This window comes from Ovis canadensis, chromosome 5, assembly GCF_042477335.2.
Source record: "Ovis canadensis isolate MfBH-ARS-UI-01 breed Bighorn chromosome 5, ARS-UI_OviCan_v2, whole genome shotgun sequence".
Classification (NCBI taxonomy): Eukaryota; Metazoa; Chordata; class Mammalia; order Artiodactyla; family Bovidae; genus Ovis; species Ovis canadensis.
Genome location: NC_091249.1, coordinates 114,842,095 through 114,866,609, shown reverse-complemented (window position 1 = coordinate 114,866,609; position 24,515 = coordinate 114,842,095). Strand labels below are relative to the sequence as shown.

The window sequence follows — 24,515 nt, the reverse complement described above, 5'->3', positions numbered from 1 at the left end:
GTGATACGTAATAACAAAACTCAAACTTTATAAATGCTAGAGTAAAACACAGATATCTGCCAACAAACAGGGTTGGTGGTGGTCATTTCAAAAGACAATCTGTTAGGAAACCTCTTGAGCGGAACACCATATACTAGTTTCATTTCTTAAACTATGTCAAGAAGACACATTTAAAAATGTACTTCAGACCCAAAATAAAGTAAACCCCTCAGTCGGCCCCACTCCACCCCACACCAGGATAAAGGGCAATGCAAGAGAAAGCCAATCACTGAAGTATCAGTTTATTTCCTCATAGCTCTCACCTCCCCTGCCCCCAACTCCAATATTTCAGTTGTTTCACTACCCCTCCACATTAACGCTTTCTTCCAGAAAGTGGGCCAGCCCATCTTAGCAGGCCACCAACAAGGAAGGTGGAAGTAACAACTAAACATTATTGGCATGCCCTGATCATTCTCAGATTCCAGTACTCTAAGATTGTGCCTTCTTCCCCTTATTTGTCATCTCCCCGCACTTCCCCATAAAGGCACTTTTTTTCCACTTTCTACACAGATGAGCAATGTTAAATGAGCACATTCGGTATATAGGCCAAGTTACTAACAGAAAAATGAACAAGACAGTTCTCAGATTTCAGTCTTGCAGGATTTAGGCTCTTCTTTTAAAGCAATATTTATTCTACAAAACACTCACTTGGCATGCCTTCCTCTCCCAGTAACAGGCATGTCCTTGGAGGGAAAAATCCACTTGAATCCCTTTTGTCCCCAGAATGCCTGCATGTTCTCAGTAGGGACCTTGTGGGTGAATTCTGCTCTTGTTAGAAGACTGGGTTCCAAATGGTCTCCTCAGAAACATTCAGATTATTTTGAAATTCGCACTATAACCCATTGCAGAGGGTGTGGTGTGCAAACAGGTTTTATCTCCACAATAATGTTGAAATTCACTAGCAGCTGCCTAAAGTGCTAAGAAAAATACGGAGGCCACATCTGGACTCAGAGAGAGAATTTATAGTGAAACTCAAGGGTTAGTGATGTCTGCCGTGTGCACAGATGAGAAGCATGGTGGTATGTGTGCTCATTATTTGCCATCTCCACCCTAAATCCTGAGCCAAGGTCTGAATTCCACGAAGTTCAAGTATTTCTTACTGCCTAAGTTCCTTTCGCTAACTGCAGCATCAGACCAAGGACAGATAATTCGAGGTTCTTCTAAATATACATTTCTATGTATAATCCCTTTATGTAAAAGTTTGGTGAAGAATATTCTTCCAAGTGAATTAGACTTAAGGTCAATCACAGACCCAGTGTTCTCCTCCTCTTTGAACTAGCACACAGTAAGAACCCTTTCGCAAGAGTATCTGTAGCAACTTTTAAACTTTTCCAAAAAAGCAAAAGCATCAAAGCGCTTTGTTCCAGAAGCGACCCAGACACTTAAAGATGCCCCTGTCTGTGCAGCAACTCTTTTCTTCCAGTAGATGCTGCGATCTTCTGTTTAAAGAGTTCCCTTTTCTCATCCTGTGCTCTCCCATAAATCTGTAACATGACAGACAACCCCAAATCGGGGTGACAATACTTGGCAGACTTGGTTTCAGACTCGTCCTCTGAAACCATTTAACAAAACCTGGCACAAAGTCCTTTTACGATGGCGAGAATACAAATTCAACATCCAGCCCCGCTCCTCGACTAAAGTGGCAACTGAGGGGGTCCAGTAAACTCAAAATAAGAAACCAAAGCCCTTCTTCTTTTGGTTTGTTTCTAGGAGTGTTCTTCCTCAGCTAGAAAATTCCTGAATGTTTTTCTAAAGTATCAAAACATCCATTTATTTCATAATTCTAAAAGCACACTACAAAACAGAAGGTGCATCCTTAACAGCTGACAACCTCCACTTGTAGCTTTATAATCATATTTATTATATTTCCAAGGCAATCTTCCTCATCAATGTCCACTCCCCTAATCAAATCACATTGTTTAAAAAGGCAAATTCACTTAATACTTGCTGCCCTCTCTCCATTACAGTAGCATACGCCTTTGCTGTCTCTCCGCCCCAACTCTTCTAGAGCATTTATGCCTGACAGTCACCTCCTCCTTTCTGTAACTGAGAACAAACCACTTAGGCCAGAGTCATTTCAAAGTTCCCTTTAAAAAACTTAACGCTTATAATGAAATAAAAGCCTTCTCAAGACAGAATTCTGTTAGAATGAGAAAATAAGTAAAAATAGGTTGCTTTTCTCAAGATCTCAAGTAATATTCTTTCTTTAGTGAAAGGTCGACTTGCCTTTTAAAGTTAACTTAGAATCTTCCAAAAGTTCCCAACACCCCCAATACTGAAATCATTTAAACAGACATCTCAGGGAGGGAAAGTCCCCTGGAAACGGAAATGGCAATCCACTCCAGCACTCTTGCCTGGAAAATCCCATGGACGGAGGAGCCTGATAGGCTACAGTCCCTGGGGTCGCAAAGAGTCGGACACGACTGAGCGACTTCATTTCACTTCACTTCACGGAGGGAAAAGACACAGTGAGCCACGTGTGGGCATCAAAGGGCATAAGGGGCAATGGACAGACCTCGGTGGGTCTCAACCATAGCCTGGCTGAGCCCGAGTCAGGAAGATGTGGGGCTCTGAACAGGTTTACATTTCAGTCCATCCCCACGGTCTTCTCTTCCTCGACTGCTGACTCTGGAAGCCCTGGAACCAGAGGTACAAAGGCAGCCAGATGGAAGTCGAGGAGCAAAAGGAGCGCACCTGGGACTGATGCAAGGCTGAAACTTATTACTGCTTCAGTGCATCAGCTGAGCCTCTAAGAATGATATTTTTGCTAAAAAGAAAAAAAATTATGAAAAAAAAACAAAGTTATGTGACACTGCAGTGTATTTTAAGATAATGTCAGTAGGTGTATGATGGCCAAAAGTATGCTCTGTTTAGTACAGAACAGCAAAAAAAGAGGAAAAGAACAATTTAAAAACAGAAGTCATGTTAAAAGGCTAAAGGAAAATGGGATTTTGGGTTCTTTTTCTTTCCAGCTTAAAAAGATCTAGCCAAACCTTTTTTCTTGATCGGATAGCATTACCTACTACAGGAGCACATGCACTCAAGTACAGGGAAAGCAAGACTGAGCCAGTGAGGGTGCTCTGCAAATACAGTGTGAAAACCACTGACCCTAAGTTTTGAAACTCTTTCCAGGACACCAAACTTTAAATTAAATATATGTACTTAATCAGATAATAGTAAATATATCACATCTCAAACTTTAACCCCTTTCATTTTTGTCACAGAGCTTCACACCTGTTTTAAAGTAGTAACAAAACAAAACAAACTGCTATTTATTTTTATTTAGCTTAAGAAATTATGTAGGTGCATGGACAGAGCCTGACCTCAGTCACATAGCTGTGTGACTGAACATACATCATTGCCATGAATACATCCTTTACCTTGAAATGTGAATGAGCACCAAAGGCAAAATTATTATATTTTCTTTAACAAAAATGGAATTAAAAATAAGTGCTTCAGCGAATCCTTGAAAAGTAAACTGGCTTGTTGATCAAAGTGGATCTCGTTAAAGCACAACACCACAATGTGTGTTTACATCACCCTTTTATTTCATAGTTAGAAATAATACATTTCCACAGGGTAAATCATCAATAAATAATGGTGTTTAATCATTAAACGTAAAAATCCCAACTCTTTGGCATCTGACAGGATTCTATTTCTTGTCAAACTAATGACTGTATAGATACAGTTAATCTTAGTGATCATCCGTTGATACAATATGTTACAAAGGTGCAATTTACTTTAAAATGTACAACAGCTGAAAATTTCCAGCCCACCAAGAAATCTGAACAACTCTGTAAGATATGGGCCAACTTCCCCAAGGTTCTTTCACACGATCTGCCTCAGTGGAAGTTTAATAAATGTTGATTAAGAGTTCCTAGGGTTTTCTAATACTTATTCTGCCCTATATAGAGTCTTGTCATTCATTCTGGTTAAAGAAAAGTCACAACTGCACCAGAAATGACCCGCTCATTTAATTAAAAGGTGTTCTTATTTTATAAGCAAGATTGCTAACACCTTAGAAACTGACAGCCCCCAAAATAAAATTTAAAATAAGCAGGTCTATGCTGCCAGAAATGCCAATTCAGTAATAAATTGCACCTTCAAGAGTCAAAAAAGAAAAATCAATAGAAACTTTTACAAAAGGTAAGTTACATACATGTTTTTTCAAAATATATTCAAGAATAGTTGAGCTGTATTTGTTACTAAAGCCAGGGCATTATTTCTTTAGCAACAAATTAAACCAGTGCAATTGACATAAATTGTTAAGTAATCCAGGATTAACCCATTAAAACTGTAGAAGCACTTTAGGCTCCTGCACTAATCCTAGAAACTAGAATTTCAACGAGTGCCTGTGCTGCACAGAACTAAAACTGGAATGATCTGATGACATGCTGAATGGTATCACTTCATACTTAGTTTAAGCATTCGATAGTAGAAATCATGAGTTTCTCTATTAGAGTTCCATTCACTTACAGAACATTCAGATGCAAACAGTATTTGCCTATAATCCACAATTTAAAGAATCCTTTCCATTTTAAAGTTCCAGATGAATTTTAAATTAGAAAATAAGCACTAAAGAAACTTTTTCAACTTATGAAAACTTCATATTGGAAACTTTCCAGTAAAGCTTCCCCCAACCCGCTGTAAAATAAATACTTTGTATCCCAAATTTAATTTTATTAAGACACACTTTAATAACGCTATAAAGAAATATTTTACAGCCATAGAGATCAATAACTTTCCATGCGGAAATAAAAAATTCATTGCTCAATAATATTACTGAGGCAAGTGAAGAAAGATTATTCTCTTGTCAATCTGAAATGTTAATTTTTTCAGTGCAAAACCAGTTATAAAATATTTAAACTCAATATTTAAAAATAAAAAGTGGTCCAATTTAGCAATGTTCAAGTTCTAAATTTCATAAAACAAATCATTACATATATTTTATAGTAAAATACAGAGATTAAAGAAGTACTTGAGTACTTAAGATATAAATTTCTAATGAATCATACCAAGTCAGCAAGAACCAAGCAGATAACATTTCCAATTTGAGTATCAGAATTTTAAATATGATATTACTGTACCAAAGCCTTTTTCCCCCCCTAGCTAAAAAGCTATACAAACTAATGGTCAACCTTCTCTTTTCCTTGCAGTTGCGTACTCTAGAATGATCTCCCCTCAAGTACCTGTGATTCCATTCCTGTATTCAAATTTTGATCCAGACAATTTGTATGTTTCAGGAACACTTAGCTGATTTAACCATCTATAATGTAAAGAGTCCTGTACAGAGTACAACAGTGGAATTTTCTAGCCAAGTGTAGGCTGACCTAAACTGGTTTACACTCTCTTACAAGTCCCTCATGTATTATTCCTAGCAAACACACGGTCCCCTCTGAGGGTTAGGTGTTGAAGCTGGTACTGTAGCACTTCTGTGTCAGCTGGCTCCTTGATGTTCATTTTATCTAGATTGAGGTAGTCCAGAGATTTGGAGTGAGCCCTCTTACCTTTAAGAAGACAAAGAGGCAGAGGCCCATGGAGGGCTTTATAAGGTTCGTACGGTAAAGATTTAGTGCACTTGTCTCCTGAGCTGGGCATCCGCCTCCGCCTCCTGCCGTTGACAGCTGGAATCTCATAGGGCTGGTAGTACCTACTTCTGGTTTTGTACAAACGAGAGGAACGAGCAAGTCCCACATCCAGCTGTTTGGAGCGCAGGGAAGGCACGGCTTCTCCCTTGCTCTCCTCAGCTCCTGTGCACTTCTGGGCTAACTTCAGGAGCTCCTCACCAGTCGTGAAGCCGACCAAATAGTTCGAGTCCATGTGGAGGATCTGGTAGCCTGACACAGTCCGGCGCATGGGCGAGCACGGCGTGCTGGAGCAGCGGGGCTTCTCCGCCTCCGCCTTGCCCGGGGAGCTGGCCTCCGCAACGGGCAAGGGCAGGGTGGTCAGGGCACTTCTGGACTCGCCATTAACATCGACTTCCATTTTAGGCACCCGTCTGCACACTCCTGAAAGCAGACAGACTCAGATTAGAAGAGTATAACACCCAGAACCTCGGGCCAAGCCGGATCGTTTTAGAAGGCTCCGGGAGCTTGAAATGACATGGGCCTGAAAAACAGCCAATGTACAACTGGCCGATTTTTATGTATGTCTGTTAAACGTTCCACAGCAGGCATGAAATGACTGCTACTTCTTTGCCTTCAAGAACTCAAAGGCAGGTTAACATCATCTCATGGAGAAGCAAAGAGAAAGCAACAAATACTTCTCTAAATGCAGTGCTCCATTTAACCAGTTTATTCCTTGATGTGATTATTCAGCAAATTAAATATGGATCCCAAATGAAGCAAATAAAAATGATCATGCACAATTTCTCAAGAAGCCACAAAATATTCCTGACATGAAAGTTAACCTTTAACTTCTCAGCTGTGTTTAAGGGTCATACAGTAAACGATAAAAGTTGATCAATTTCTCCAAAGAATCCAACTTAGACCTAAAAAAAGTTTTTCAAGGTATGGTGGAGTCTTAAAGGAAGGTTCCCACATCTTATCAATGTTCCTTCTTCCATATTTCCAATTATTTAAGGAAAATCATTTTGTAGTTTAAAAGTTAATCCTAAATCCAATAAATCAGGCCATTTTTTAATATTATACATAAAAATCAGATGTTAGTTGATTATTTAGTCATAAGATATACCATAGATTTGACAGCTATTTTATTCTGCAACACCTAAGACACTGAACTTTGGAACAGTTTAGTAAATGGCAGAACAAGTCACAATAAATATTAATATTATTCATTACAATGATCATATTACATAATTTGGAAAGTCTCAGCAACAAAAAGTATCACAATGACCAGCTTCCTAGAAACTCATAATTAAATCAAATTTTGAAAAATAAAATACAAAAGGAAATTGACAATGTCACTTCTGATAAACTATTTCTTCTTGATCTTCAATCAGAAGTAGACAGAAGTTTTTAAAGTCTCAGATCACTAATTAAATTGATATCAATTAATAATGTCAAAAAATAATGTGATTTTAAGATTAAATATTTACTGAAAAAAGCTATTATATTAAGTAATTCTCACAAATCCCTTTGTAAAACAAATAACCTTTTCTTAATTGAATCATTTTCTAAAATTTGGTTTAAAATCCAAGCAATTAGAAAGCTAAAAAAAAAACAACAAACCCCAACCTTATCCCTTCATTTACATGCTGTGTTTCCTTTTTCCTCCATTAGAAAATAAATAAATCAAGATTATGAAGAATTACCAGATGCCATCCTAGTCTCATTATGGGCCACACATTTCAGGTAAAACTGAAAACTAATATTAAGAATGATTCCTGGGATAAAGCAAACACCAAAGGGGATCCATATAATTTTGCTTACTTACTTTTTACTCTAAATCTTAGACTATTTTCAATTTTAATTTAACCAAATTATCTTAGTTCCTCTTAACACTTCTAGATTTAAAGTAATTGGCTTTATTCTGTTTTAATGGTGTAAAAATAAATTTATATTTAATCATATCATTTATTTCTCTATTGAGGGGATGGCAATAGGAGGTGACTGGCACCTGCTTTGATATGTATGCAAAAGCCTAAAGATTTCTCATCTAATAAACTTTAGAGAACCATATGAAGCCTCATCAGATAGTATGCTGAACAAACAAATGTTTACTCTATGCCAAATGACAAATTAATCTTTCCTTTCTCACTAATTTTGCAGTCCAGAAAGAGCACAAGAAGACAGATGCAAGGCCTCCAATATACTTAACTGGACAGGCAGTTACAGGCAAGAAGTCATTCTGAAAGAGGAGAGGAGGGTTCAGTGAGACTTAAATAATCAGGGCTATGGAGGAGATGGAGACCAGGCACCCCACCTGAGCAGAGGCGCCCGGGTGGTGACACTCAAGCAATCAGCCAACACTGAGCGACACACTGCTCCAGGTTCTCCCGTGCCTGGCAGTCCATGACAGCCCATGCGTTTCCACCAGTCACCTTACCACATCCCCATCTGGTACTGTATAAACTTTCTAAAATCCATGATTTCACACTCCACCCATTCCGAACTGGAGGATAATTCAAAAAGAGACTAAGAAGCTGGAAGTCATCTTATTAGCCCCTTAGTGTAAACACTGCTAAGCCAGCTGACAATGCACAAAATCACAGTCAAGAAGAGTGAGTGCAGGTTTCTCTCAGCAACGCAGTCATCACAAGTTTGCTCCCTCATTAAGTCAATCCTGCTGTATCAAGGTGGAGAAGGCGATGGCACCCCACTCCAGTACTCTTGCCTGGAAAATCCCACGGATGGAGGAGCCTGGTGGGCTGCAGTCTATGGGGTCGCGAAAAGTCAGACACGACTGAGCGACTTCACTTTCACGCATTGGAGAAGGCACTGGCAACCCACTCCAGTGTTCTTGCCTGGAGAATCCCAGGGACGGGGTAGCCTGGTGGGCTGCTGTCTATGGGGTGGCACAGAGCTAGACATGACTGAAGGGACTTAGCAGCAGCAGCAGCTGCTGCATCAAGGAAGACCAAGAGGGATCTCTTAGAGTCTCTAGAGGGTGAGGATAATGAATGGCAAGATACAAAGGTTTGAGAGAAAAAGTCAGAAAGTATACATGAGCTTGAAAAATCGATACCTAGGAAATTAGAAAAGTGAAGAAAGTGAGTGAGGCAAAGTATAAAGGTCAAAATTTGATGTGACAAAAAACAGACACTACTTTTAGGTGAGTACCTATGACTGGTTAAGTCCCCATCAGCCAAAACACCATAAAAAATATCACTTGGCTTGGGTAAAACTATCCAACAGGATCTTCAGACATCTAACCTGATAGACAATGATTTAACCTAGACTGTCAAATAGAAGATGTGGTTTAAGAACTCTAGAAATTTCAACCAAGCAGCCTACTATACTCTAACCTACCATATGTAAGAAAGCCTACTAGACTTTTTAAACAACACACCCCCTGTAGAAAACACTACTTAACTAAAAAGTTTTTAAAAAGATGCATTTCTATTATCTTTTGGGGCTTCCCTGGCAGCCCAGTGGTAAAGAACACACCTTCCAATGCAGGCAACCTGGGTTTGATCCCTGGATTGGTAAGATCCCCTGGAAAAGGGAATGACAACCCATTCCAGTATTCTTGCCTGGGAAATGCCATGGACAGAGGAGCCTGGCAGATTACAGTCCACGGGGTCACAAAGGAGTTGGACGTGACTTAGCGACTAAACAACATCCTCTTAGAAAAATATCTAACCTAGTAACTAAGGATCAAATATGCAGATGACACCACCCTCATGACAGAGAGCAAAGAGGAACTAAAGAGCCTCTTGATGAAGTTGAAAGAGGAGAGTGAAACAGCTGGCTTAAAACTCACCATTAAAAAAACTACAATCATGGCATCTGGTCTCATCACTTTATGGCAAATCGATGGGGAAACAGTGGAAACAATGACTGATTTTATTTTGGGGGGCTTCAAAATCACTGCAGATGGTGACTGCAGCCATAAAATTACAAGACACTTACTCCTTGGAAGAAAAGCTATGACCAACCTAGACAGCGTATTAAAAAGCAGAGACATTACTCTGCCAACAAAGGTCCGTTTAGCCAAAGCTATGTTTTTTCCAGTAGTCATGTATGGATGTGAGAGTTGGACCATAAAGAAGGCTGATCACCGAAGAATTGATGCTTTTGAACTGTGGTGTTGGAGAAGACTCTTGAGAGTCCTTTGAACTGCAAGGAGATCCAACCAGTCCATCCTAAAGGAAGTCAGTCCTGAATATTCATTGGAAGGACTGATGCTGAAGCTGAAACTCTAATACTGTGCCCACCTGATGCAAAGAGCTGACTCATTGGAAAAGAGCTGAGAAAGACTGAAGGCAGGAGAAGAGGATGAGAGGATGAGATGGTTGGATGGCATCACTTACTCAATGGACATGAGTTTGAGCAAGCTCCGGGAGTTGGTGATGGACAGGGAAGACTGGCATGCTGCAGTCCATGCAGTCGCAGAGTCAGACATGACTGAGCGACTGAACAACAACAAGGATCAATACTCTGTGTAAAACTTCTGAATGAGAGGGTTGCCATACTGAAACATGAAAGTGCTCCTTTTAAATATTACATGCGTAATAGCTGCTACCTGCTGAACCTCTGATGACAATTCTAAGAGCTGGAAAACTGAGCTCTTTAGTTGTAAAACATCAATACTTCTCCTCTGAACAACTGAGTATTCTCACAACTAACAGCTCTTTGAGGTGGTTTCATGGTCTATGCAGCATACTGTCTTATATACAAGAACATCTTCAGATTTCGACATTTATGTAGGAGCATAAATGGTACAACCAAGACCCTGCAAACTGCTTAGATTTTTTAAAAAAAATCCTTTTTACTTACATGTTGTCCTTCTAAAGACGATCTACTGTGTGGCACTAAGAAAGCGATGTAGAAGCTAGTCAATTAGCAAGTAAACATTTCATTTTTAGCTGGGGAGAATGCTGACTATGCAGCATAACCTTTCATCCTTCAATGTGACCAGAAACAAAACTTTTTATGTTATCAAACTGCTGAGAATTTCCTGACGAGACTTAAATACTGGAGCAAGATTCTGAGAGCCGTTACACAATCAATGGTTAATTATCTGTTCAATGGGCAGAAGCAGTGCAGGTACCGTCCCATCTGAAGAGGTAGAAGTACCCCAATTATAAAAAACAACAGGGATGACACGAAGGACAGTGAAGAGTGAAAGGCCTCCAAGTCAGCGTATAGGAATTTCCAATAATTTTCACTGCAAAATTTCTTCTTAAAAGGCAGTCATCAGGAAACTCAACTACCCTGACTACATGAGACATAATCCGTGTTAGCAGAACATTCTTCATAAACGGCAATGAAAGCTCTGCTTACGGGTTTGTTGTTATTAACAAGATTCATGACAAAGCATTCTGTTTTATATTCTAAGATGAACCTTGTATCCAAAAAACATACTGCCAAGATAAACAATCACAAAGCACTCTCTGTAAATACTGCAGGGATGTGGACCAGGCACCATACCCACTGCATCAGTAAGAATACATGTGAACCCAGAAACCAGACCCAAAGCTAACTTTGGAACCACAGAGCACTACAAATCAGAGAACAACAACAGAGACCCTTAACAGCTTCCATTAATGCCCTTCATATGTAGTTTAAAGCAAAAACAAAAACTGCAAACAGAAAACAGAAAGTGCTGTTATGATACCAGAAGCAGCAATATTCTGTGGAATAGAGTTGAACAGAAAATGCAATAAGCATAAAAAAGTCAACATGTAGTTGAACAATACTTTTAAAACCAAGTTTCATAAACAACAGGAACAACAAAAAATGTTTTAAATGACACCTAAGGTCTTCAGTAGCAAATTCCCTCACAATCCAGTCAGTAACAGAGGCACTGAAGTGTATTTATACAGCATACAGAAGACCCGGCAATGTTCAAAGGCCCCACTCCATTTCTTTGAAATATGACTGATGCATGTTGAGGTCTGACAGAAAACAACAAAATTCTTTAAAGCAATTATCCTTCAATAAAAATATAAATTAATTTAAAATAATGAAATATATGAGATTCAAAACTAGACAATGCTAAACAAGGAAATGAGGCTTCCCTGATAGCTCAGTTGCTAAACAATCTGCCTGCGATGCAGGCGACTCCAGCTCAATTCCTGGGTCGGGCAGATCCCCTGGAGAAGGGATAGGCTACCCACTCCAGTATTCTTGGGCTTCTCTAGTGGCTCAGCCAGGAAAGAATCCACCTGTAATGAAGGAGACCTGGGTTCAGTCCCTGGGTTGGCAAGATTCCCCTGGAGAAAGGAAAGCCTACCCACTCCAGGATTCTGGCCTCGAGAATTCCATGGACTATCCATGGGGTTACAAAGAGTCGGACATGACTGAGAGACTTCCAGTTAGTCAGTCAGGCAGACAAAGAAACACTTTATTTACTAGGAAAATGTACACAGTGTACATTTTGAAAACACTGGGTACAGCATGCATTTGTGAAGTATAGCTGAAACTAAAACAAAGGTCCAAACCATGACACACATGTAGGAAAACTTGGTGCATCGAGAGCAGCCCATTCAAAGACTGTGACTGCATGGCAACTACTCAGTTCTGAACACCCTCCAAGACACCAAGCTTCCTATACATTTGGCACCAGGAACAACATTTTGAAAATATAACTGAGATGCCTCAGCTCCTCAGACTAGCTCTGAAAAGAGCTGGTAAGTTTCACAACTACTATAGGAAGAATTCTTTTTTGAGAAGTACTGCATTCCAGAAGTGTTGTAAAATCAGGCTTATCAAAAAAAAGTCATCCTCAATAATCAAGAAACTGCTCCAATATGCTTGTTTTTTAGCAACACTATTTAAGACAAAACAGGTGTAACATAACGGTTTAAATATACAGAACAAAAATACCATGTGAATAAAAAAAGGAAATCATTCCTGAATATTCACTGGAAGGACTGATGCTGTTACTGAAGCTCCAATACGTTGGCTACCTGATGCGAAGAACTGACTCATTGGAAAAGACCCTGATGCTGGGCGACAGAGGATGAGATGGTTGGATGGCATCACCGACTCGATGCACATGAGAGTGAGTAGGCTCTTGGAGTTGGTGATGAACAGGGAGGTCTTGTGTGCTGCAGTCCATGGGGTCGCAAAAAGTCAGACATGACTGAGCAACTGAACTGAACTGAAAATCCTTTTCAAGAGGTACTTGAAATGAACCACTCAGAATAGAATCATTCCTTGGGAAACAGAGTCCTTCCTAAGCATGACTAGTATCAGTCCAGTGGTATCTAGAATCATCTAGTTTTAGTGCCAGAATCATCTAGGAGTTCACCTATGTGGAACTTCTGATTACAGAGAAGAGGACATGTAAGCTGTTAAGCAGGGACCTGCCCAGAGCCAGGAGTGCAGGCCCAGATGTCCCAGCTCCGAGCCTGCAGCTCCTTCAAAGCTATCATACTGTGCCTCTAGCTCATGGTTCCCAAACGTGTCTACACAGCGACACACCCAAGGAGTATCAATAAACACTGATGTCTGTGTTCCACCCCAGATCTGTGATGTAAATCATCTGGGATATAGCCTGGGCTCCGAAATTTTTACAAGATCCCTCACGTGATTCTGATATGCAGACATGCTTGGGAACTTGTCAGATAGAACTTATCTGAGAGAAGAATTTCACTCCTATAAGTTCCTGCTTTCTTTTTCCTAATCAGTAATTACAGTCACATTAGTGAATATCATTTTTGGCTGCTTCCAACTGCTAACAACCTATCCCTAAGGCCTTCTAATTTCCTGTTTCTAATCCAATGCATGCTAAAAAAAAAAAAAAATCTGCTAACCAAACTTGTTAAAACTGGATATAAAATAGAAATAAATCTGCACTGAATGAGAACTGGCTTTCTTCATCTGCACACACTTTGCTGTAGTTATTTCAGACTCTTAGATGCCTCTGTCAGGTACAGCCACTTTGGAACACAGTTTGACAATTTTCTATAAAGTTAAATAAATGCTATAAAACAATCCACCCATCTTACTTGTAGGTATTTATCTAAGAAAAGTGAAAATATATGTTCATACAAAGACCTGAACATGAATGTTTATGTTTCATTCATAACCCCACACATACACACACAAAAAAGTTGGAAGCAACCCAAACATCCACCAACAGGGTAATGGATAAAGAGACTATGGCCCATGCATAAAATGGAATATCACTCAGCAATGAAAAGGAGCAAACCAGGATTACACTAAGTGAAAGAAACAGAAAACCTTACGCACTGTGTGATTCCATTTATATGACATTCTGGAAAAGGCAACACTATTGGGACAGCAATCAATCGATGGCTGCCAAGAGCTGACTGCAAAGGGGCACAAGTGAGTCCAGGGGACGAAAATGCCATATGCACTGGCACTGCACAATGGACACACTTGTCAACATCGCCAAACTACACCCCTTACAGGGATGAGTAAGAACATCAGACTTCAATAAACTTGAGTTTAAAAAAAGCCTGCCACACCAAAGCAGAGACATTACTTGGCCGGCAAAGGTCCCTACAGTCAAAGCGATGGTTTTTCTAGCAGTCATGGATGGATATGAGAGTTAGACCATTAAAGAAGGCTGAGCACCAAAGAATTGATGCTTTTGAACTGTGGTGCTGGAGAAGACTCTCGAGAGTCTCTTGGACTGCAAGGAGATCCAACCAGTCCATCCTAAAGGAAATCAACCTTGAATAGTCATTGGAAGGACTGATGCTGAAGCTGAAGCTCCAATACTTTGGCGACCTGACGCGAAGAGCTGACTCACTGGAAAAGTCCCTGATGCTGGAAAAGATTGAAGGTGGGAGGAGAAGGGGTCGACAGAGGATGAGATGGTTGGTTGGTATCACCAACTCAATGGACATGAGTTTGAACAAGCTCTAGGAGATGGTGAAGGACAGGGAAGCCTGGTATGCTGCAGTTCATGGGGTCGCAAAAAGTTAGACATGACTGAGTGACTGAACACCACCACCACCACCACCAAAGTTTTGATGGACCTCCAAATTTTAAAATTCTTTAAAATAGTTCTGGGGACTTCTCTGGAAATCCAGTGGTTAAGACTCCTTGCTTCCAATGCAAAGGGTCAGGGTTTAATCCCTGGACAGGGAACTATAATCCCATATGCTGTACAGCAGAGCTAAAAAAAAAAAAAAAAAAAAAATTCTTCCTGATACCATATAATCCCAGAATCTGAAGGAATCTTTTTTAGTGAAGAGAAGTGAAGTGTTAGTTGCTCAGTCGTGCCTGACTCTTTGTAACCCCATGAACCCACAAGCCTCCTCTGTCCATGGGATTCTCCAGGCAAGGATACTGGAGTGGGTTGCCATTTCCTTCTCCAGGGGATCTTCTCAACCCAGGGATTGAACCCAGGTCTTCTGCACTCAGTTGTTCAATCTATGAACATCTTCAATGACAGGTAACTTACTATCTCTCTGGTTGGTTCATTTCCCCTCTGGCAGCTCTGTTAGTATGTATTTTTACCTACATATATGTGGGGGGAGGCAGGGCGGGTATGGCTCAGTCATGGACTCTAGCCCACCAGGCTCCTCTGTCCATGGGATTCTCTGGGCAAGCATACTGGAGTGGGTTGTCAGTTCCTTCTCCAGGGGATCTTTCCAACCCAGAAACTGAACTTGGATTTCCCACACTGTAGGCAGATTATTTACCATCTGGGCCACCAAGGAAGCCCCATTTATCTATATAAGTACATCTATAACTATGCATACATACATATGTACACATATATGTATACTGTATGGAAAGAGGCAGAGATATCACACACACACACACACATTTCTGTAGCTTCTATTCATTGCTCCTTGTTTGTGCTTTACTTCAGGGGAATGAGTTAATGACCCAGTCACATCATTTTTATTCAATAATCTCTGAAAGTACTTTCTACTTATAGTTCTCAAACCTCTTGCTGTTTGCCTCAACATTTTTCTCTTTTCCTTAAAATCTTCTGAAAATTTTAGTTATACTTCCATTTTTCAATGTCTTAAAATACATTTCATAAATTTGACAGGTTGTATCTATTAAATGTAACAAGGTGCTTGTTTTTCCCTATCCTTCTTTTGAATCATTCTGCTATTAACTGCTAATCTGGAAATGACTTATTATGAAACTGATTTTCCAAAAGCTTATAAACACTTTACGTGATTCAAAGCAAAGACCTACAAAGATACTGACCAAGTAGAATAACATACCAAAGCATGAACTCACACTAATTTTTTAAATGCTAAAATTATTAAAATTTGTCCCCTTCAAGGACTTGGAGCCACAAGAACAACAATGTCAGTCCAGATACACAGACACACTGGAAAAAGACAGCTGAAGAAAGACAACAACAGCACTGCCTGTCTTTAACAGTTTAAATTCACAATGTGATAAAAGGAACGTCACGCTCGAAGTGAACTTCAAAACAAGCACCTGAAAATGACATTCCTTCCAGTCACCTGGTTGCCATTCTTTACATATGATGATACACAACCAAACTTTCTGCAAGGTATTTCACCACTCTTTGGAGATTAACATTTTTTAAAACTTTCCTGAAATCAGAGCAACTACCTCTTAACTACTATATTTCAAAATGTTACTCTATGAAACCTCCTTTATAAGAATAAAAAAAGGAAAATCTACTTGATCGAAATGTCAGACATCTCAAATATAACATTAGCATTTTGTAATAATTTCAGTTCTCACCATTAAAAATTTCAAACCTATAGTATATACATTTATAACAATATACTGACATTTCATATTCATCTGGTTTATATAGTCTTTAAAACACAGTATAATATTATGTTCATACAACTGGTTAAGAAATAGAAAAAGCAAAATATAACTCACCAGCCTAAATCCCAGAAGATGTCACTGTACAATTTCCAGTGAGTCCCAAGGGAACACAGGCATAATAATTTTTCTGCTCTACTCCAGATACTAAACATGAAATATAAAAATAAACCTTTAATTTAACAAGTAACACAACTTATAAAGCAATTATAACAATTCTAACTGCAAAACAGGATGACACCAGCAGGAGGGACCAATACCAGGTACAAGTTACACAGAATACAATATTAATTTCCAGTTTGTTCAGCTAAACCTCAAACATTGTATCATGCTTGTTCCCCTGTGTTCTGTTGCTTAAATTCTACCTGGAGACTAACAGTTGCTAAGTAGGTTAAATAAAGGGCCAAGAAAAATTAGGGGTTTAAAAGTGAGTTTCAATTGCTATTCATGTGCTCAACAGATGCACAGTACACCATGGGAAAAAATAATGCTGAGACCAGTCAAAAGAAAAGCTCCTAGGCCTTGCCTTACTGTGAACTCTGCCCCTTGACTTTGCATAAGTAGCAATTTTTAAAATGAGGACAAGCCCATCCTTCCTCCCTCATAAAGTTGTTACGTGGATGAAATGAGAGGTAGGTGAACATGTTTTGTATGCAGTAGAGCCCTTAGGAATGTGTGATATTATTATGCAGTTAATTGTTGGTGTCTACTCCTTTTAGCCATAAAACAGCAACAATCCTCCCTAAGACTGCTCCAAGGAACATGATTGGAAGACTCATTGAAAACACTCTTTTAAAAGAGAGCAACCTGAAAAACACTTCTTGAGAGTTATTACAGTGCTGACAAGTTTCTAACATGGTTTCTGTGCCTTTCGCCTCTTCTCTGGGGAGGAAATGTGTACGAAAATCTGTCTTTATCTCCTACCTCCCCAGTTAGCTGGGTTAATTTCTTGAGATCAAGAAAACTCAGAAGTTTCTTCCACCTGTAAAATTGCTTTGGTTGTTGGGCTTTCTGTGGTGTTGAACTCATTAGGAGGCCTGGTGGCTCAAATCAGCTGAAGAGATTCATTTCACCTACTTAGGTGCACAAAGCCTGAGGAAGTGGCAACAGTGCAACTTGTTCCCCAAAACATTTGTTACTTTATTATTTTCCTTATCATCAGGGAAGAGTTTGACCCAAAGGAAATGGATTATTACTAAATCAATAAAAGCATTTACCGGAACTATCAGTTCCAGAAAACAATATGGTTACCAACCTTTGGAACTTCTTTAATTTACAGACACTTTCTCTTTCATTTATTTTTTGCCATAAATTATTTTCAAACTGGGTAACCAAGAAACCTAGATAACTAAGTCTGCTTCACAAATGAAGTCTCTGGTTTTAACATAAAATGAATTACAATGTAATAAAAATTGTTACCTAGTGATAATTTTTTATTTAATACAATTACCCCAAAGAATCTCCCCCATCCTAATGTTACAAGATTCAAACTGATTTCTTATTTAAGTAAATGGATTTTTAATGGAGAAGAGAAATTGTAAGAACTTAAAAAAAAATTTTTTTTAGCACTTTCTACAAGTCAAAACCATATGCCATGTATATCACTTTAACAACTATGTACTCCCACCAGGAAAATATTACCCCTGTTTTTAAAATATTTAATCAAGTAATACTATTTAGGGGTTAAAGTAAAAATTCAAACCCCAATTTGTCTGGCTCCAAAGCCCACTGACATCGCTTTATATACATAATGGCTCTGTTTAGTGATAAGACCAGGTGTGTAGCTTTTTACACAATATTCGTGTTCCTGAAAAATGTGCATTAATTTCTGTAAGTGAAATCCTATTTTAAATATGTGGAGGGTTATTTTATTTAAAACCTGTATTGCCACATTTGTGACATGGTTAGAGGGAGGTAACTTTAATTACTAACTCTAGGGTTATTTTCAACATGAAAAATGTTAGAATTCTAAAGCATATAGAGGACAGTCTTATACAAAACCATTCTGAATCGTGAACCCTTCCTCCTCAGAGCTTGTAAGATTTTTTTAATCAAAAATTCCAAGGCAGGAAAAAATGTATCAGTCAGTATTTGCTATTTATGTGGCTGGATGCCACATACAGAAAGGTATCTCCCCTTCAGGCCTATATCTATCACAAAGTGAGACAGATTTCAGTTAGACTTTTAGAAATCTTCACTGAAAGCCCAGAAATAGGTACATTAGAAAAATCAAAAACTGTTTAAATTTTAAGTAAAAATAGTTTTAGACAACAGTCTAAAATCTCAAGCTTTCATATAATGTGCACCATATTTCTGGTGATAGGTTCTTCAAGCTTTCAAATGTTTCGGAAAAACATATTTTCCAATATTTTTTCAACACCAAAAGGAAAACCAACCTAAAACTTAATTCTGGATTTGAAAGCAGAGGAGTTTTAAAATAATTATCCAACTCTTGCACTAGAGCTGATGTGGAAGTCTAGGAAATGGTTGGTAATTTCATAGTAAACAAAGTGTAGTAACTGATTATCCCTATTAAGCCAGTGCCAAGCTAAAAATAGAATACAAACAGAGTCCAAGGGAGCAGCAGAGGGCAAAACCAAGGTGCAGGAACTCTGTTCCATTTTTTACTCATTTCAGACTCTGCTTACTGTTTGGTGTGTAACTGCATGCTATCTATGCACAGGTGCTAAGAGGATGAAAAAGATGATGAAAAAGAGGAAAAGAATCTAAAATAGAACAAGGTCAGAAACTAGTATAAGAAGACAGCTTCTTTAAGAGATTGCCTATAAGCAACTACACTCCAATTAAAAAAATTTTTTTAATTAGAAAAGAGATTACCTATAAAGGAACCTAGTGAAAATTTAATAAGGATTTTACTATCATCTCCCATTAGAAACAACTAAAAAACTATAATCCAAAGGTCCCCAAAATACAGACCTCCAAAACAACACTTTAGAATACCTTAAAATCTATAAATCTCAACACTTGCAATTGATTTTGGCCAATGGTTTGAACATGAAGTTTAGGGAAGGTATCAATGGATCCTCTCTCAAAAACAGACAGAGGGAAATGAACTCATGGGAAATTCTTACAAGATGAAATAAATACTGCATAAAAAAAGAACAGAAGTAAACAGAGCAAAGGTTAGAGTATATAAACCTTCAAGCTATAAGCAGTTGCTACAAACATTATCCTGTAAGCAATGAAAATAGGATAAAGTAAGCCTGGCGAAGAGCTACCCATAGGTCTCTAGGTCAAGGGTGACTAAGCAAAAGATACCCATCATATGACTGCAAATGAAGCTTCTACAAACAGAAAGTTAACTAACAAGTGTGTCAGATTTTCTCAGGCAAGGTGACAGATAACATCACAAGAAAAAAAGAAGCATGTTCTTCAAAAGTAGGGTTGACCATATGTCTCAGTTCAGAGCCAGTACCCTGGGATAACTATTCATAGCACTCCCCTTTATCTGTCAAATGTGTCCCAGTTTGGTAACTATATATTGTTATCCTTCTCAAAAGTAATATATAACAATGGAACAACGATGAATTACAAAAGAAAGACCATTCTGCTCACACAGTGGCTTTCCTTACAAAGAGTATTTCTTTGGGTGTATCCACTCAGCCATTCAACTATTCATTTACTCATTCAACAATATTTCTTGGGTCTTACTGTGTCCCAGCATTGTACAGGTACTGGTGCAAGAATAAAAAGTGAAGCCTGAGACAAGAGGGGAGGACACACAAACATGGAAATATATAAATCTAATACATGTAACAATAAACTTGAATGGCATTGTGAACCTAAAGAAGGGAGTGATTTTCCCAAAAATATAAAAGCTCCGAATGGAAATTTTCAAGGCCACACAAAATTCCTACACACAGAAAAGCCACAAATCTCCGACTTCACCATAGATCTATTAACAAAATAGCAATATGAAAAATTTTAACAAAATGTAACTTCCAAAAATCATAAGGTTGTAAATATCAAGGCCAACATACAGACCTCAAGAATTTTGGTAAATAAATCTCACAAATCATTAAAGATTACATTATGAAAAGCAAGATAAATTTTAGGCAAAGAAAACTGGCAGAGCAGAAGTCATTGGTTCTAATTCTGGCTCCCAAAACAGAAAGGAAAAAAAAAAAAAAATGGAAGCAGGCAGTTTCCTCAGAGTGGCTATGTGAAGAGAGATCAATAATGAACAAGGACTTGCCAAAAAAAAGCAATTTTTAAAAATTCCATTCAAACTAATGAAAATATTTTGCTACCAATGGTCTCAAAAATTAATAATAAAAAAGATGACTAAAACATCTCTCAAGTAACAAAACACTGAGCAGAAATAAAATGGTTTAACTGCCTAAGCACAATACTCACAACGAAAGTAAAATGCTTAGCTATACCTATATGCTCATCTTAAAGGTTACTTTAAAATAATCTTTCTTTTCTATTTGCAACTTATAAAAACTAAATCATCAATTATTTTTAAGAAGAGTTGTTAAAGTAGGGTGTGACTTTTCTGAAACCATCCTTGACCTTACAAACAAATCATTAACCACACCAAACTAAATAGACAACCCATAATTGGTTCAGAAAGAAAAATATGTTTCTTTCTAATATCAGTTCTTTTAATAGCAAATTCCTTAAAAAGCAGCATTCATTTTCATTTCTACTAGTAGAAATTAAAACTAGATTACCAGTGTTTTATCATTATGTGAAATCATCCTTCTACTTTTAGAATTCAGTTTCACTACAAATATGACTGACAGTAACCGAACTATAGGTCTACATGCAGTCTTTACAAGAAATTTCCCCTTTGGGAAACATAACTGAATTGGGACAGGTGTACACTGTGGGATTGCCTAACGTTCCAAATGAAAGCTTAAAACCAAGAACTTATTTTGATAGGAATTGACAAAATCAGAGCTGTCTCTGGAGGAAAAGCTGATTTCCCCCCAGAGAATATAAATCAGAAAAAAAAAAAAAATCCCGTATGTAACGTTGTGTTACTCCCACGACACTAAATACTTTTAAGGGTTAATGTGCCCCCTAGCTCTCCAAAGTATACAAAATGATACACAGAAAGTAAACAAAATCACTGACCATTATATAAGGTCAATAAACACCTTCTATCTTACATCCTGGAAGAGTTACTACTAAACTGTCTCATTTACACTTAAATAACCTAAAACGCAGGCAGAAGCATATTCTAAACAGCAGTTCTCATCAAATCAAGAGGTCTTTGGGTTTGTTAATCCTTTTATTTCGCCCTGGTCATTTTATTAAGTTTATAATGCATACAGTTACATAATGAAAACACTGAGAAATCTGTCAAATATTCATTAAGTGTAATTGCGTAAGCATAAATTACGATCTTGAATTAAGAAAGTACCAAAAAGCTTCACCATAATAACCAATACTGTATTTTGAAACGACTGGGAAAATAAACTTGGGGAAGAGGTCATTTCTATTTCCCTAGCGTCCAATCTGCTCCACAGGGTTAAAAAAATAAATAAGGCAACTTACAACTCTAAACTGCAGTATGGCTATCTGAGAAAAACAATGCAAAATGAAGAGTCTAGAAACGTCCAGACACGTTGTGCAAGAAACTGCTCTTTCGGCTAGGAGTAGCAAGCACACGATAAAATGCCTGCATTCTTCCTCTTTCCTCGAATGATGAGAAAGTTCCCAGCCCCAGTTCTACCTGAGCGCCCCAGTCGGACCACAGACACAACTCGAGCATCTCGGCTCGACAGAAATCAATCGGTAACCTACCCGGGTGCCAACCGGGGCGGCTGGAGCAGCACCGAGACCCTGAGGATGCGGAACACCTGCACGGGGCCGGGCCGGCGGCCCTCGTCCCTGCCGCGCTCCCCATCTCCTCTCTGGCAAAGACGCGCAGATTCCACCACTAGAGAGTTTGGCAGCTTCACAATGGGGCCCGCCTCCTCAAGGTCTGACGGCCGCCCGCCCGGGAAGCCCTTCCCTCCGCTTCCCGCCGGGCCCAAAGGCGACAGGTGGGGCGAGGGCAGCAATGCCCAGCGCCTTCTGCCGCGTGCGCCCTCGGCCGCCCCGGCTCCCGGGCGGCCTCGCCACCCCGCGCCCCCTCAGACCGCCGAGCGGGCGAGGCGGGCAGGCGCGATAAGGCCGCCCCGGCTCGCCCCGAGGCGCTATCTGGCCCGGGCAGTCGCACCCGGCGCTCGGCCCGGGCGAGCGGCCAGAGGCGCAGCAGGCCCGGGAAGGGCGCCGCTTCTCCCCGGAGCCCGCGGGCCCGCCGCCCACCCCCCCCCCCGGGGCCCGCATGGCGGGGGCGCCCACCGCCCCTCGCACCTCCCCGGCGGCCGCACGCCGCGCGCACCCGGGCGCACGCCGCCGTCGCGCCCTCCTCACACGCGCGGCGCCGACCCCACCCCGGGGCCCAGGAACGGCGGGCTCCCGGCTCCCGGCTCCCCGCCGGGGCCCCGCGCCCCGCACAGCAGCCCCCAGGCCCCTGCTCCGGGGCGCCGGGGAGCGGGGAGGGGACCTGTCCGCCGAGGCCAGGGCGGCGCCCACCGCGGAGGCCGCCCGGCCCCGGGCTCCTCAGCGCCCGGCCCCGGGCGCGAGGCGGAAGGAAGGGGGCGGCGCCGCCGCCGGGCGCTGAGGAGCCCGGGCTGAGGCAGCCTCCCCCGCCGTCACCCGCCCCGTCACCCACCCGTCCCCACCGCTCCCTTTGCCGCAGCACAAAAGGCTGCAGGAGGAGGCGCCGGCCGCGCGCAACCTACCAGCGGCCCCAGCTCCGCGGTCTCCGTCGTGCCTCGGGCCGCGGAGTCCGAGAGCCGGGCGGCAGAGGCGCGGGGCTGCGGCGCTGAGGCGGCCGGTTCGAGCCTGCCGGTGCCCTCTCCACGCTCCCGGCGCGCTCGGCGCCAGCTGCCGCCCGGCGCAGTCCCCGCCTCCTCCCCGCCGCCGCCGCCGCCGCCTTCCCGCCCTCCTCCCTCAGGCCGCAGAGGCGCAGCCCCGTCAGCGCCGAGCCCGCCTCCCGCGCCCGGCTCACACGCCCTGAGGAAGGGCGGACCCGGGCGAGAGAGGCGCTGAGGCGCTCGCCGCGGGGTGGGGGCGCGGCCGAGGGATGCGGGGTCTGAGGGGAGGTTGAGGGGGCGGCTGAGGGGGTCTGAGACGGGGCAGGGGGCGGGGGGGCGGCTGAGGGGGAAGGGGGGCCGAGGGGAGGCTGAGAAGGGGGTGGGGGGCGGCTGTGGGGTCTAATAGGGGGAGGACGCGGCAGAGGGCGGGAGGGGGCGGCTGAAGAGGTCTGGGGGGCTGCTGAGAGGGTCTGGAAGTGGGGCGGGGGGGCGGCTGAGGGGGGTCTAAGAGGGGGAGGGGGCGGCTGAAGAGGTCTGGGGGGCGGCTGAGGGGGTCTGGAAGTGGGGCGGGGGGCGGCTGAGGGGGGGTCTAAGAGGGGGAGGGGGCGGCTGAGGGGGCGTCCTCACACCCCCTGCCCCGTCGAGACCCGGCCCGAGGCTGCAAGAGCTCCCCCCTCGCAGGCCTGGCGAGGCGCAAGTCGCCCCACTTTAGGCGGTGTTCGTCCTGAGTCTCAGCCTTGAGGACGCGGCACTGAGCAGAGCTGGAGAATTAGGAGAAACCCGTGGAACGACAGACTATAGGGTCAACCTGGGGAAAATGCTGACTATCTGGTGAATGTGGGGAGGAGGGGCAAATTCAGATTCTCATTTGATGAGCCGCTCTTCACATCTTCAGACTTGATGTGCTCCGTGCTTGTAATAAATGCTCTCCTGTGATCCTTCTGTCCTATTCCCGAGGCATGAGCATCTCCTCTATCAAACTGGTTAATAGACTCAGAGATAAGAGTAGTTGCTGACATTCATTTGGCTCTCACTACGTGCCAGGCCTTTTTGCATGCATTTTCTGATTGAGAGTCCACAACAATTCTGTAAGAGAAGTGACCAATTATGAGCTGCATTTTAAAGATGTAGAAAATGTAAGTAACTTTCTCAAGGTCACACACACAAGAGTTCGTTGCAGAGCTGAATTTGAACCCAAGCCGTGGAACCCCAGAATTGTTTGTAAGTGGTGCTAATTTGCGTTTCGGTCTCAATCCAAGAGAGCTTG

At 41.5% G+C, this 24,515-nt stretch overlaps 1 protein-coding gene across 2 annotated transcripts; it reads right to left on the bottom strand.

Annotated features, from left to right (window-relative positions):
• Nucleotides 1-3,565: 3,565 nt before the first annotated feature.
• MACIR (macrophage immunometabolism regulator) lies at nucleotides 3,566-23,393 on the bottom strand. Of its 2 annotated transcripts, none has more exons than XM_069590258.1 (3): nucleotides 23,174-23,393; nucleotides 16,470-16,559; nucleotides 3,566-6,047 (listed from the first exon to the last, which is right to left on the bottom strand). In XM_069590258.1, exon 3 carries the CDS (start codon nucleotides 6,022-6,024, stop codon nucleotides 5,401-5,403), a length of 624 nt encoding a protein of 207 aa, XP_069446359.1. In that variant the 5' UTR covers nucleotides 6,025-6,047; nucleotides 16,470-16,559; nucleotides 23,174-23,393; the 3' UTR covers nucleotides 3,566-5,400. The 2 variants fall into 2 exon arrangements, with proteins under 2 accessions (XP_069446359.1, XP_069446360.1); XM_069590259.1 differs by lacking the exon at nucleotides 23,174-23,393 and adding an exon at nucleotides 22,188-22,521.
• Between the last annotated feature and the right edge of the window lie 1,122 nt (nucleotides 23,394-24,515).

Excerpts from the sequence above, each read along its gene's own strand:
- MACIR (XM_069590258.1), bottom strand. The coding sequence starts at position 6,024 with ATGGAAGTCGATGTTAATGGCGAGTCCAGAAGTGCCCTGACCACCCTG.